Genomic DNA, 14,933 nt, shown 5'->3' on the forward strand with positions numbered 1-14,933 from the left:
GAAGCTCCAAGACAAATAAAGGAAATAGAGATAGTGTTTCCCGTTGTGGGGCATTCTTATATTCCCCCTGATCGTGTGTTTGGACAAATTGAAAAAATTTATAAAAAACACACGGTAATTGTTCATCCTGATGAATATGTAAAGTTAATCAAAAAGTTTGCCACTGTTTACAGAGCTGGAACTGGTGTGGCAATTAAGGACTGGAAGGCTGAAACTCAAAAAGTAATAAAACAACCAGGCTATTGGTATTTTAAGTTCCAACCGTCAAAGACAGTAATCATTACAAGAGGACAAACAGTACCACTTATAAGGGGTGAGGCATGTTACAAAACTGACTTAGGCGCACCCAAAAGCTTATGCAAAAGAGGGAAAAAAGTCTCAAATTAGTCCAAGAACACTGAAGGCTGGGATAGCGATTAAAGAAGATAAGAAAAAAAGTATTACTAAGCTATTGGAGAAACACTACGGAAAGGGATGGCAAGATAGAGATGAACTGGTCTTTTTCAAAGAAGTATTCCACGAAGCTATAGAGGAGGGACAAGGCAGTGAGGCAAACGAAGAGGAAGATAATTGCGAAGCAGAAACAGTTAGCTTTGCAATATAAAATAGTGGATAAATGTTATCTTGCGTTGTTGAGTAATTAAACTTATTTTTCTAATAGATTTCGATTTTGTTTTCTTTTAAAATATTTAATTCATCTGCAAACCCCGACATGTCCAAAATATATCATACAATTACCTGTTTCTGGGGGCCCCTAGATTTTTTCAAAGTGTTTTTTTATGTATTATTATCAAAAACCTCAATTTTCTCAAAAAGTCGCTGCTTAATTTAATAGGATATAGATTTTACAAGTTTTTCTTCATTATCTCAAATCTCATTTACCTGGACTTGTCGGGTTTTGAATCTAGGCGACTGATATGGCAAATGCTTTTGAGCCCGTATGTCAACAAAATGTCAAAATTTATGATAAGACGCGACATTTTTCTTTCTTTCTGGAGGCAGTCTATTAAACATTCATCATACTGCAGGCAATAGGCTTATTTTATATGAGATTTAACGTTGTCCATCTCCAAACTTATGGAAATGCTTCACTATGGGCGAAGCAATGAAGCAATAACCATAAAAAATTTTTGCAGTAGGATGGATCTCAATAAAACTTTTTGCATTTAATTCGTATGAGTATCAGGAAATTTTGTGAATAAAAATGAAGATATGGAAATGAAAATTGCATTATTGAACAAGGAAAATACAGCTTACAAAGTGCAGTTCGAAGTGATGAAAAATGATAAATTTGTAATTCGGAAATAATTGACGGAAATGAGTTCATTATCACTACTCTGGGGTTTTTGGGGTCACTGAAGATGAATGTCATAACGGCGATTTTCTCCGAGACACCTGGGTCTCATCTCTTGAATTTTCTGGAAATTCGATACAAAATCAGTGCAACACTCATTACTCAGGGATTTTTGGGATCGCTGAACACTAATATCATATCGGCGATTGTGTAAGAGGAGCCCGATGACCAGGACGGGCCTCGCCTCCTGGAGTTTTGTAGAGTTTTGTCGATATAAAAATAGTGCAAATTATGTTACTCAGCGGTTTTTGGATCGCTGAATACTAGTATCACGTCGACGACGATGTGCAAGGTACCTAGTGCCCAGGACAGCCTCGGCTGTCTCTTGGAATTTGTGCATCGGAGACCATTACCGTTATAATATTCGTGATTATCGATCCCAAAATCACCCGAGTAACAAGTTTGCACTGATTTTGTATCGAATTATCACGTAACTCTAGAAAACGACGCCCTTCCTGGCACCAGGTGCCTCGCACATTATCACCGACATGACATTTATGATCAGCGACCCCAAAAACCCCCCGAATAACGAATGTGCACTGATATTGTATCGAATTTCCAAAAAACTAAAGAAGAGATACGTCGTTGCCACTAGGTGCCTCAAAGACCATTGCCGACATATTTTTAGTGTTCTAAGACCCCAAAAATCTCCAAGTAACGAGTTTGCACTGATTTGCACTGATTTTGTATCAAATTTCCACAAATTTCTAGAAGACGAGGTCCAGGTGTACCAGGTACCTCGTAGATTAACGCCGTCATGATATTCGTGTTCAGTAACCCCAAAAATCTCAGAGTAGTGATAATGAACTCATTTCCGTCAATTATTTCCGAATTACAAATTTATCATTTTTCATCACTTCGAAATGCACTTTGGAAAATGCATTTTCCTTGTGAATCCATAAAATTTTATCGAGATCCATCTTACTGCAATAATTTGGTAGATTTTGAGTTTTTTACTGCTTAATTGTCTTGCCTACTAATTAGCATTTTTGTTTTGCTTATTTTTATATTCTCCAAATAGCGACGCCCACTCATACACTTATGATTAAATAAACTAAAAATCAACTGGTACGTTGACATTTAATATTTTAAATTCTTAAATACAAACCTGATCTATTAAGAAAGCAAAGGGAGCATACGCAACTTTTTTCAATGCCATTAACATTAGGAAGTTGATGTTTGTTTCAATAGTGTCGGTGCTGTTATTAAACAGTCCGACTCTCCATAAATGCTTTGGATTAAAAACTGATAAAACTATAGCATTGGCAAGGCCCTCGTGAAAACCTAAAAATAAAACAAATACATTTAAGTACACATTTTTAAATATATATAAAATACACAGCCATGAAAATATAACAAATGCGAACGATGCAGCAAATGGTCTATACGGAATACAAAGTATTCAACGAACTTGTTCAACTATTCGCTCGTGAATCGCACTGGTACGCAGAATGAATATTGTTCCGGCAACAAATTTTATGGAACCATCTGAATTTTCACTTATCCACTTTGGCGAAGCATACACAATAAAAATGACCCCGGTAAGTGTCGGTAAGAATTTACTTCTGACATTTAACATTGTTGCCGTTAGCATTTACTTCAATTTGTAAATGAGTCACCTTCAATTGAAAATTGTTATAGTATAGTCGTATGACATACCTATAAAACAAAATATTATCTACCTGGATTGGCTCCTTCTCTGTATAAGTAGGGTTGGTCAGCATAGTATAGATAATATTCTACGTGGGCCATCTCATGATGAATTGTAACTAAATTTTTCATATCAACTTCTGTACACTGTTTAATCCTGTAAGTAAAATGAGACAAAGTTTTAGTCAAATTATTTTCAGTATAATTGTTTTAATTTCAGAAAGTCTATTTAACTCGAAGGCATAATATAATGGTTTGCAAGATTCTGCATTCGAAATTTGTTTAATACACAACAATGTGTTTCCGAGGCAAAGACTGTTTCATATAACTTTAAGTTGTAGAAACGTTTTATGAAAGGTTTATTTTGCGCATAATTACGGCTAGTGCGAATGACAGAAAACAATATCTTATAATATATTTTATAAGTTTATTAAGATGTAAAAGAAGCGCATTCAGAAAAATACAACAAAATAGAGGACTTGCAAAATAAATATATGATTACCTTAATTTGCATAAAAAAATACAGAACTAGCTGGAGTAAGAAATAAAAATAACTCAAAGATAGTGCTGTATAGAGAGGTAACTATTACGGAAAAATAAAAAGTATTACACCGATGAAAGGAACACATACAAGAATTATTTCAAGACTAGACACAATGGCAGTCAGAGCTGAGACGTAGGACCAAAGATTACTGCAGAGGTTATTCATGCAATAAGATCGATAAAAACCAATAAATCTTCTACTTCAGACCAAATACTAAGGTAATAAAGTTAAAAAATGATAAAAACACTTAAAGTCTTATTTAACTCTTGACAGTGAAAGTGAGTCTTGTCATTATTAATGTTTATTACTATGGTAAGAGAAGCCATTTTAATATTAGTTAAAAGCTTCAAATGTTATTTCTTTTAAACTAATTAAACTTTTCTTACTGATGAAACAAACATTATTCTTCTTCTTAGCCTTCTATCGTCCATGTTTGGACATAGGCCTCTCCCAACTCCTTCCATCGGTCTCTATCCTGAGCAACATATTTCCAATTTGTTCCGGCTATTCTTTTAATATCATCAACCCATCTCATCTGTGGTCTTCCTCTTGGTCGTTTACTTTCGTAAGGTCTCCAATGTTGTATTGTAGTATTCCAACGTTGGTCTTTTTGTCTAGCAGTGTGGCCCGCGAAGCTCCATTTAAGTTTGGCAATTTTTATTGCTATGTCCTCGACTTTTGTTTTGGATCTTACCCAGTCGTTCCTCTTTTTATCTGACAGTCGTATACCTTACATTGCTCTTTCCATTGTTCTTTCTGTTGTGGCTAGTTTATTCATGTTTGCCTTGGTTAGGGTCCAGGTTTGACACCCATATGTCAATATAGGAAGGATGCATTGGTTGAACACTTTGCTCCTCAAGTATTGGGGTATTTTGCGGTTTTTAAGTATCCAACTGAGTTTTCCAAATCCTGCCCATGCTAGTCTTGCCCTTCTAGTAATTTCCGCACTTTGGTTCATTATTAGGTACATATATTTAGTAATTTTTTGATTGATCGTTATATCAACTCTATGCTCATGTAGTTTGTTGTTAGTTTAAAAGTAAAATACCTTGGAGGTTTCCATTTAAAGGTGTCCAAAATCAGACTTACCAGTAACCAAAATGGTTACTTAATGCCATTCCCTCTTTCTGAACACACACTAGTATGTCAATATCGAGCTTGGTCATATTTCTTTTTAAATTTATCAATATTTCCTGCTTGGTATAGAGTTGCTCTTACACTCCATGTACTAATCTTTAGCTTTTGGTAAAAGGATATTGTTTTTCACGAGGATTTTGCATATCGACAACGTGGAAGGCCCCGTGGTGTATAATTCGCTGCCAAATATTAATTTTCGTGTTCCATGGTTAGTTAAGTTATCATGTGGTACTCTCTGGTTATTTTAGAAAATCCAGGGAATCTTTAATACAGCGGTTTCCCGTTGCTTATGTATCCTTATACATCCTTATTGACGTTGAAACAGTTCTCAAAAAACGCCTAATCATATCCTAAACAGTGAATCGAAAAACACCGAATAATCGAAAAATTCGACGTTGACACAGTCCTAGCATATTTTAAAATTGGTTACTAATAAAATGATAATGTTTAAACAAAATCCGCTGTATCAATGTTAAAATTTGGTCGTATTATATTATCTCGTTTGTATTGTATTTCCATTAAAAAACTTTTACCTATAATCTATGTTATTACAAAAATCCCATGCGCTTGCTGTACATTGAACTTTTCGCCCATTTGGTCTTTCAATTAAAGAATATCTCCAAAATTCAGGAGGCATAGGCTTCAATCCCATGGATGTAAAGAACTCTTCAGCCATTTGGAACATTCTATAAAACAAAAAAGTAAAATTAAATACAACAGATTAATCAATTTATCAAATGATATATTCAGCGTTATATCTTTTAGTTTTTATGCTTAGAGTTTCATGTCTTTCAGTTCAATTTTTAATTTCAACATCTTTCTTTATGCATCACAGGGGTATGGTTTAATTTCATTGCAGATATTATAAACAAATATAATCAGAAGAAAATTAAAAATGACAAGGGAAATACCAATATAAAGCAACGATTACAATTTGCTAAAAGGGTAAACAAAAGCACAAAAGAAAAAAATAAACACATTCAAAATTACAAATATCAGAATACACGTATGGTATTCCTATGTTACTCTCTATAGATTATATTTTACAGCTATTTAATTAAACATTTTGCTGAGCACCCTCCTTATCAATATAAAGACAACACATTTCTTTAAATTATGCTGCCAAATTTTCTTCCAACCCTAATAACATAAACTACGCACTTCTTTACAAAACATATTAACCTATTCATTGTCATAAAAATTAAAATATCCACCCCTTAAAGAACGTTTAACGAGATATGGTTTTGACCTGGAGCAGGTGACACATTCTTATTATACACAACGAGCTACACCTCTCTGGACTACTAATACTTCCACTACTGATATCCCTCAAGACCTATTCAAAGAGTATCACAAATCCCATAAAGATTAACAACCTATATCAAGAACGAATATCAGAATACACTCGTGATGACGACTTCTCACTCTCAGTTGTAGTTGTGTCTCAGTGTGTGAACAGTCAACATGTTTTCGAAAAAGCGTAAAGTGCTCTCGGTGGAAGAAAAGTTATCGATACTCAGACAATAGAAAAAGGTGAAAAGAAATCGGATGTCGTTCGCCGTACGGGGCTGTCTGAGTCAACTGTGGGAACGGTATAGAAGGACAGAAATAAGTGGATTGAAGCGGAAATGTGGGACAGTAGAACTAAGAAGTTGCGAAAAACTCAGCACGAAGATTTAGATCCCGCTATGTTTCAGTGGTTCCGGCAGCAGCGTATAAACCATATTCCAATTTCTGGGCTTGTGGTCAAAAGCTGAGTTTTGCAATTGAGCTTGTAATTGAGAATTTCAAGCCATCTGAGTATTGGCTGAACAAGTGGAAGTTGCGGCACAAGATCAATTACAGGCATATTAGCGGAGAGGCTCGCGATGTTAACAGAAACGTAACGGATGATTGGCTAGAAAACGTGTCGCCTGGACTGAAGGCACGATATGCGTCAGACGACATTTTTAATGCTGATGAGACAGGATTGTTTTTTAAAATGACACCAAATAGAACTTTAAAATTCAAATCGGAAAAGTACGGTGGTGGAAAGCTCTCTAAGGAATGCATTACGATTTTAGTAATGACGCATTAACATGACAGGTCCAGTGAAGAGAAAATTGTTAGTGATAGGTAACTCGAAAAACCCAAATTGCTTTAAAAACATCAAAAATCTACCCGCGGCCTACAAAGCAGACAAGAGTGCGCGGATTACTTTAGAAATTTTTGAAGAAACGACAAGAAAATGAGATGTCGAGCGTAAAGGGACAAATTCTACTGTGCGATCTTCAAAACATTGAACTTTGTTTCCTGCCAGCAAACACAACGAGTGTCCTTCAGCCCATGGACCAAAATGTTATTAAGAGTTTGAAAAGCCATTATAGGAGAAAACTCGTAATGAAATTGGTTGAGAACAATGTAGATCTCAAACTAAACTTTCTTGACGCCATCCTAATAATTAGTAAATTCTGGGACAAGGTGACGAGAACTACGATAAAACATTTTTTTAAACACGCAGGATGGCTGGAAGATCAAGGATTGACTGTGGATGAAGATGACCTGCCGTTAGCTATTTGGGCCAAACAGTTTGAAATTCCTCTCAACTACAGACCGGAAGAGATAACATATTTCGAAGACGTTGATGAAAATGGCATTTGGACTTTCTGATGAGGACATCCTACAAGCAGTTCGTGTAGAAGAAGAAGAAGAAAACAGTGACATGAAAGTGAAATCAGAGACATAACTAGTTACGACCCCTCAGCAGACCTTGGATGCGGCAAAAGTAATTAATCGGTTTTTCATCCACCAGGAAGACGATATGAGTGATGTGAAGATTCTATGCCTCTTCAGGACAAGGTCTGATAAGTTCTGTGGAAAAAGAAAAGGAAACAGACCAAGGTGACAGACTGTTCCGTTATTTTAGGCTAAATATAGAATGTAATCTTTTTTCATACCTTGATGAAAATACTGTACAGTACCATATTATTTTGTTACTGTACAGTATACATTTTTTAATTGTACAGCCATTTTTTATACTGTATTGCTATATGATTCTTTAATAAATCTATGTTGTGTAGAGTACATATAGTATTAATTCATTAATAATTGTTTTAATCAATTTTTTAAATTACAATAGGTCAGTTAGTACAGTATTATTATTACAGTAACGATTTTTGTCTCTCTCTCTCTGTATAACGATCTCTCCTTATAACGATGAAAATTCCTGGTCCTTTGCATATCGTTATAGAGAGAGAGAGGACTGTATTTAATATATATATATATATATATATATATATATATATATATATATATTTATATTTATATAAATACATTAAATACCAGAATAACTTTCGGCAAACCATGAGGGTTCAAGACAAAAAAAGAGAGATCAGCAATTTAAAATTCTTAATACAGTAAAGTCAAGGATTGATCATCAAACTCTGACAATTGCACTATGATAAAGTTACCGATTTCTGAACCAAAATATGTCTGCTAAACAATCCGTGCACTTTGGATACTTCAAATATCCAAAGTTATAACTCAAAGAGCGCTTTGTTAATATGGAAAATTATAATTTAATTCTGGCCTGTAACAAGTTAAGTGTTGTGAAACGTAGAAGTTCTAAATGAATTAAAATTTAATAGTTGAACCGCCGTATAGATCCTGCTGCTTTACAAGTAACCGAGAAACACTTTAGGTGAAGTTGCTTATGCTGTTTATTACATAATTTCACATTCTTTAATTTGTCTTAGTAGTGCAGGCGGTAGATTTTACACATTTAAAGTGCCTTTAACAGAATAATTTAATAGAAAGGGAAGCCAGGAGTGCTAAAATACATTTAGAACGAAATATAAACAGAAAGAAGATGGATATGAAAAACAAACCAAAAAAACAGCAATATTAAAACATATTTTCAATCACAAATTAAACCCTTTTTGTCTTCTCTATGTCAGGTCTTGTTTCTGGCGCGTCATTATTGGTCTGATGACTGTTTTGTAAATTCTGCCTTTCGTTTCTTTCCCGACATTTTTATTTCTCCATATTGTTTCATCCAGGCAGTCTGCGACTGTGTTTCCTCTATTCACTTGATCTTCCACTTTAGTTTCGAGCTTTCCGTAGCTAGATAATGTGATGCCTAGATATTTAAACTCCATCACTTGTTCTATTATCTGGCCTTCCAGCTCCAATTTACATCTTAGTAAATTTGCTACAAACTTCGATCCCTATTTGCTACTTGGATAAATATGTGTTGCTACAAACCATAATGCAGGGAAAAATACAGGGAAAACCAAGTATTGGAAGAAGACGCAGCTTCTGGCTCAACAATCTGAGAAAGTGGTATAATTGCAGTTCCGTCGACTTGTTCAGAGCTGCAATCTCAAAAGTAAAAATAGCTGTGATGATTACCAACCTTCTTAGAGGAGACGGTACCTAAAGAAGAAGACATTTGCTGTTGTAACCATGCATTTATTCAATTTATTCAAGTAAAGATGATTTACAACGTATGCTGCACCATGCGGGGTGCAGCAAACGTTGTAAATCATCTTTACTTTGAGAGATTAATATTGCGTCGTCTACATAGCAGATTATTTTAAGTTGTTTTTCTCCTATTTGATATCCTTTTTTAGTTTTTACTTTTTTTATTATTTCATCCATAATCAGGTTGAACAATAGAGGACTCAGGGAATCTCTATGTTTTTTCCCATTGCCAGCTTCAATAGGGTCGGTTAGTTCTTTTTCTACTTTTACTTTTACTGTGTTGTTTTGGTAGATATTTTGGATCGTTTTGATTACTCCTAGAGGTATCTCTCTTGCGTATAGTAAGTGGATAAGGTCTTTTAATTTGACCCTTCTTAAGGTCCACGAAATGGAGGTGCATGATCTTCCCGACCTAAAACCTTGTTGTTCTTCTGCTAGTGTTATAATTTCATTCAATTTATTTGTTATCACTTTGGTTGTTAATTTTAGTGTTGTGTTTAATAAATTAATTTCTCTGTAATTTTTCAGATCCGATTTGGCAACCTTTTTGAAGAGAGGTATTAAGATGCTTGATCTCCATTCTTGAGGAATTCTGTTTTGTTCTATTATTTTTTGGATTAGTTTTAATAGTTGTTTGATCAGATCTGGTCTTCCCTACTTTAGGAGTTCGTTCGGCATTCTGTCCTCTCCTGGTGATTTTCTATTTTTTCTTTTCCTCAATGCTTTTTTTACCTCTTCCTTCTCAATATTTATTTCTTCGTTTGTCTGGCGTTGGTGTTTCATTATCGTCACCTTTAGCAAATAGGGATCGAAAGTAGTCTACCCATGTTTACTTTTAAATGTGTTTCGTTTTTATTAGTTCGTTTATCTCTTTTCTTTGTCCTATTTATAATATTTCTTTTCATGTTCCGTAAAAGTCGTGTTCCATCTGTTTTAAGAAGCCCTGTCAGTGTTCCCTCTTTATTTGTCTAAGGTATTCGTTTCATTTCTGGTTAGTTTATAGTGATTGTATGCCTATTGTGTTTGTTGTGTTGTAACAGTCGTTACTTTTACTACTATTTATATTAAAGCCATTTCAGAGATGTAGTATGGGTTGCATAACTTTAAGTGTTCATTTGCTCATTAAGTGTGTATTTTTAATAATTTAAGTTGTCACTCTGATCTAAATTTGGTACCATTGCAAACCAGAGAGATGACAGGAGATTAGGGGGGAGTGGAAACTGGCTCTTGGTTAACAAACTGTGAATTAAAATTCACTCTGGATCGAGAGTTTGAAGTGGTACAAAGGTGGTAGTTAGCGAAAGAAAATCCAATTAATGCATAGAATTTCCTTCACTTCAAGAAGTTAAATGTTTTAAGTATAACCGTAACCATTTAATTGACGGTGTTCTCGGAAACTGGGGAGGCTGAAGTGAAATTTCTAGCACGGAATTGAGTAGCTATCTGGTAACTATTTTTTTTTATATTATAAAAACTAACTTTTTGTTCCCACATCCTTAAGGTATTCAGAATGACCTTGGGTCACGAATTCAAGCATAGTATGGCCGCTTACAATCATTCTGGCATAAATCTGATTAAAATTCTGAATTTTCCGTAAATCTCTAACATCTATTACAATTTCCACAGATATTTTAATGAACATTAGAGTATTTTATCCATATCCTATTATTCAGATTCATTATTTCATATTTTAATATAGTATTTTGTTCAAGGCCATTATATTTTTACTCTATGTGAAGCAAGGTCACGCTACATCCGATTGGATGTATTTTTTTTTTCATCTACTATAATTATCTTTTTGCTCCGGTTTCTTATGCTGAAAGAAACTTTCCTCACTTCTTTGATTTCTTTTTATTAATGTTGAGACTAGAAGTAACGGGGAATTGTTTTCAGCCACCTCCCATGGAATTATAAACTTCCCTCAGAACATCCGAGGGAGAGTACCACTTCAACTCTATAAGAATCAGGGTCATTGGGACAACCAAGGACAAGTATTGTCTACTCCACCCTCATTTTTTCTCCAGCCTGCACCTAGAGTTAGGGCAGGACAGTAACCATCGGAACTGAGCCAATTAGCACCAGCTCGGTGCTAATTTCGAACCTCAAGGAGGACTTCGCTGGGACACCGAAGCCATTCGGGAGTATCCTTCCAGACAACTGTTTCACCTAGGAGGACAGTTGGTTTTTGCTTCAGAACTATATATATATATCTTGGTTCACCAGTTATAGGTTTTTTTTATAACATATATATGTATATATATATATATATATATATATATATATTAATTAATATAACTCTCCTTGGTGTAAAGTATCGGTAAGTTTGAGCTCAAATTCTACCCAGAGATTATCTTCCATTGTTTTTTTGTATTAACCATTTATTTCATTATTAACTTTAATTATTTCATTATTTGTTTACTTAACTAATTTTTTTTATATTTCATCTTGCGTTATTAACTCTGGTTATTATCCCTTCAGGATAATAGATCGTTTCAATTGTTTAACTTGGCTTGTTCCCATTTATATATTACTTTGTTTATATTTGAATTTAGAGGTGTTTAACAATATTGTTGGTCATATTGTAGGTTAGTATAATATATTTACTTGGTTATACGTTCTTCCAACGTTAGCATTATTTTGTTTAGGGTTGTTTTTTAACCTAGATGTAGGTTGTACACTCTATATCAGAGTTATTCTGTGTAGTTTTCAACTTTTTGTTATAGTTGTTTTCAACATTTCTGTTAAAATATTATATTGTGAAATTTTCATATACTTTTTGGTAACTTAGGGATTGTCAAAATCTAAGAAGTTATATTTAATAAACTTGAATTTGTTTTGCATATAATTTTTTATTAATATTTCCTTACCTTTTTACATTTACAGCATTTTTGTTTATTACATCAACTTTAATTAATATTAGCAGTATACGATACCTGGAAGAGTGACCGTTACTCTTTTTAGAGTAGTATCCCTCTTCTGGCGCCCTCAATTTGTTTTCTTTGTTAATTTTCATTATATCTATTCATTTTTCACATCTTCTTTTCTATCCATCATACATATTTTCCTGATTTACTGTCTTTAAAAGGCATGCAAATTGGCCGTATCCATCCTTGAGTTTCTAGTGGTCATTCTCTTGCCTACATTGCTAGCCTAGCCACATTCCGTTCAATATTTTTTTCATACTTCTTTACTTAATTGTTATCTATTTTACTTCTATCAATTTTATCCCATATATTTAGACCACTCTTCTTATACATCTCTCCTCCTACACACCCCAGTTTTTTGCTACAGTGTTCTGTATTGTAAAAAGGCTTTCTTCTTTTCTTCACATTTTGTCTTCACTTCCCCTCTAAACCATGGTGTTTTATTTTTTGATATGTTAGTGTTCGTTACTTTTCTCATTCTAAGTAATTCTGTTGCTGCGTTATTAATGTTATTTTTGAGTTTTTCACAGCTTTCATCGATGTTATCGTTTTCTAATATTTCATTCCCAGCGATCTTCTTTGATATTCTTTTTCTGTATAAGTATTGCAGGATGGGTGGGAAGTATTTCAGGATGATTCTTATTTGACAAATACTAGGCTATGGTCGCTACCTACAACTGCTGAGTTTAGGCATCTTACGTCGATTATTTTCGATGGATGTGTATCTCTGTTGGTTATAACATAATCTATCATAGATCTTTGTCCACGGGTGTTAGTAAATGTATATTTGTGTTGGTCTTTGTGGTCAAAAAATGTGTTATTTATTCTTAGTTTGTTATATTACTTGATTGCCTATTCGAGTGTTAAAATCCCCTAATATTATCATCTTCCTTCTGACTTGATCTACTACTTGTTGTAATTGGTCATAAAACACTTCCCTTGTTGTTTGAGGCTTGTTATTTTCTGGACCGTATACTCCGATGATGTTCAGGTCTTCCTTCCCCACTCTTATCTTTGCTGTTATTATTCTTTCTGACATATGTTTTATTTTTAAGATTATAAAGTGGAGTTGAACGCTTTTGAGCACGTAGTCTAATTAAAGTAATACGTAAGTCATTGTTTGAAGTTACATCGAGTAATATTTATTAACTATCAATAAACTTTTATTCCACGACTTTGAATTTTTTCACATCGTCGATCGAGAAGTTGGACATAAGGACATGTGAATTTATATTCGAATTTATATTAAGGCGGGTACACATTTGCGAGCAGAACTGTTCGCGAACCGTTTGTGAACGCTATATTCGTTAATGTGTACGGCAGAAAAAACCGCTTGCGTACTGTTTCATCGTGACTCGTCGCGAACCAAATTGTTGCGGTTTATTTCACGACTTCAAAGGAAGCTCGGCTTTCAGTTTGGACGGCGCTTACTAGACGCAGCGAACATTTTTATTGTGTCATCAAATCGACATTGTGTGAATGACGTGTTCCTTCCTAGAGAGACGTGAGAAAACAGTAAACTGATTATTGTCATGGACGTATAAATAAAGATAAAATCTTTATTTATACGTCGATGATTACTGTACATAATTTTATTTTTGTTAAACAAGCAAAAACAGGAACATAAATCAGTACCCAAATTATAAATAAAATGAATCATTTCGCACATGTGTGTTCGTTGTTGGTTTGTCGCTTTCCATGAATCGAGATAAGTATGCGATTAGTACGATGTAGAATATTTTTCAAGGATCTGTACGCGTACTGTACGTATACCGTTCGGCTCGCATATGTGTACCCACCTTTACATTCGAATTTATACATTGGTCCTTTGAGCCGCATTTATATTCGAATTTATGCAACATATGAAAAAGTGCCTTATTTCAGTTACCCAGAAACTAATTTATTCAAGTTTTATGGCTGTGACAGTCAGGTTTCTGGAAGACATTGTAGAAATGAAGAACTTTATTGTATAAAAATTATTATTTTTCACTAAAATTAATTAAATTTATCACATTAATACATTAATAGCATTTAACACAATATTATCGGCTTTAAATGGTAGTTTTTGTTTTAGTATTAATTAAATAAACTTTAAAAGTCATACCTGAGTGGTGTAAAGCCTTGTCTTAAAATTTCATCGGTAACATCCAAATCAGAATAATCACGATACGGTAGAACGATGTCAGCAATATTAGTCCAATCTTGACCCCATAAATTTCCCAGGATATGGGCCGGCAAGGGACCATCTGGTCTTATTATTTGATCTCCATATCTTTGTAGAAGTCGTTTACGTACGAACGTTAGCAGTTCTTTGTAAAGTGGTAGAAGTTTATGCAAGGATTCTGTTAAGTCATCTTCTAAGTTTATATCTTCATACATGTATCTCATCTCCTCTCCGTAATCACTAAATCCTAAAATTAGTTTTAAAAATATTATACTTATTTTATATTCAACGAAGCTATTTAAAGCTTGAAATAGTATTGCTTAAAATACTAAAACAATACGAAACACCTCGATCCAGTTGACAGAAAATATTCTTCATTATTATATTTATAATCATAAATCGTAGAGCAGTTTATAAAAAATCGCAAGTATATAATTTTTCCTAGAGTACCCCGTTAAGATAGGCAAAATGCACTCACTGCCAGAATTGATATTTTTTTTTCATTTTTTACGTTCTATATGATGAAAAAATAAGGCTTAGCCTTCTATATGATAGAAAAATTTCAAAAAATTCATACCTTTTTTCAAAAATCTAATCTATTTTTATAGACCCATAGGTTGACTTGCTGTGGGGTGGATCGAAAAATCGAAGTTTCGAAAACTGTTTGAAATAGTACGCAAAAGTTGCCCATTGCTATTA

General features: G+C 33.9%; 1 protein-coding gene across 1 annotated transcript in view; it reads right to left on the reverse strand.

Moving 5' to 3' along the window:
* LOC140433502 (angiotensin-converting enzyme-like) overlaps positions 1–14,933 on the reverse strand; it is a 54,877-nt gene that overhangs the window by 12,653 nt on the left and 27,291 nt on the right. The window contains exons 4-7 of the mRNA XM_072521491.1: positions 14,175–14,481; positions 5,219–5,371; positions 3,037–3,161; positions 2,463–2,638 (exon numbers count right to left, since the gene is read on the reverse strand). Of these exons, the coding sequence (XP_072377592.1) occupies positions 2,463–2,638; positions 3,037–3,161; positions 5,219–5,371; positions 14,175–14,481 (761 nt within the window). The remainder of the gene's footprint in view (positions 1–2,462; positions 2,639–3,036; positions 3,162–5,218; positions 5,372–14,174; positions 14,482–14,933) is intronic.

This window comes from Diabrotica undecimpunctata, chromosome 2 (genome assembly GCF_040954645.1).
Source record: "Diabrotica undecimpunctata isolate CICGRU chromosome 2, icDiaUnde3, whole genome shotgun sequence".
NCBI classification, from domain to species: Eukaryota; Metazoa; Arthropoda; class Insecta; order Coleoptera; family Chrysomelidae; genus Diabrotica; species Diabrotica undecimpunctata.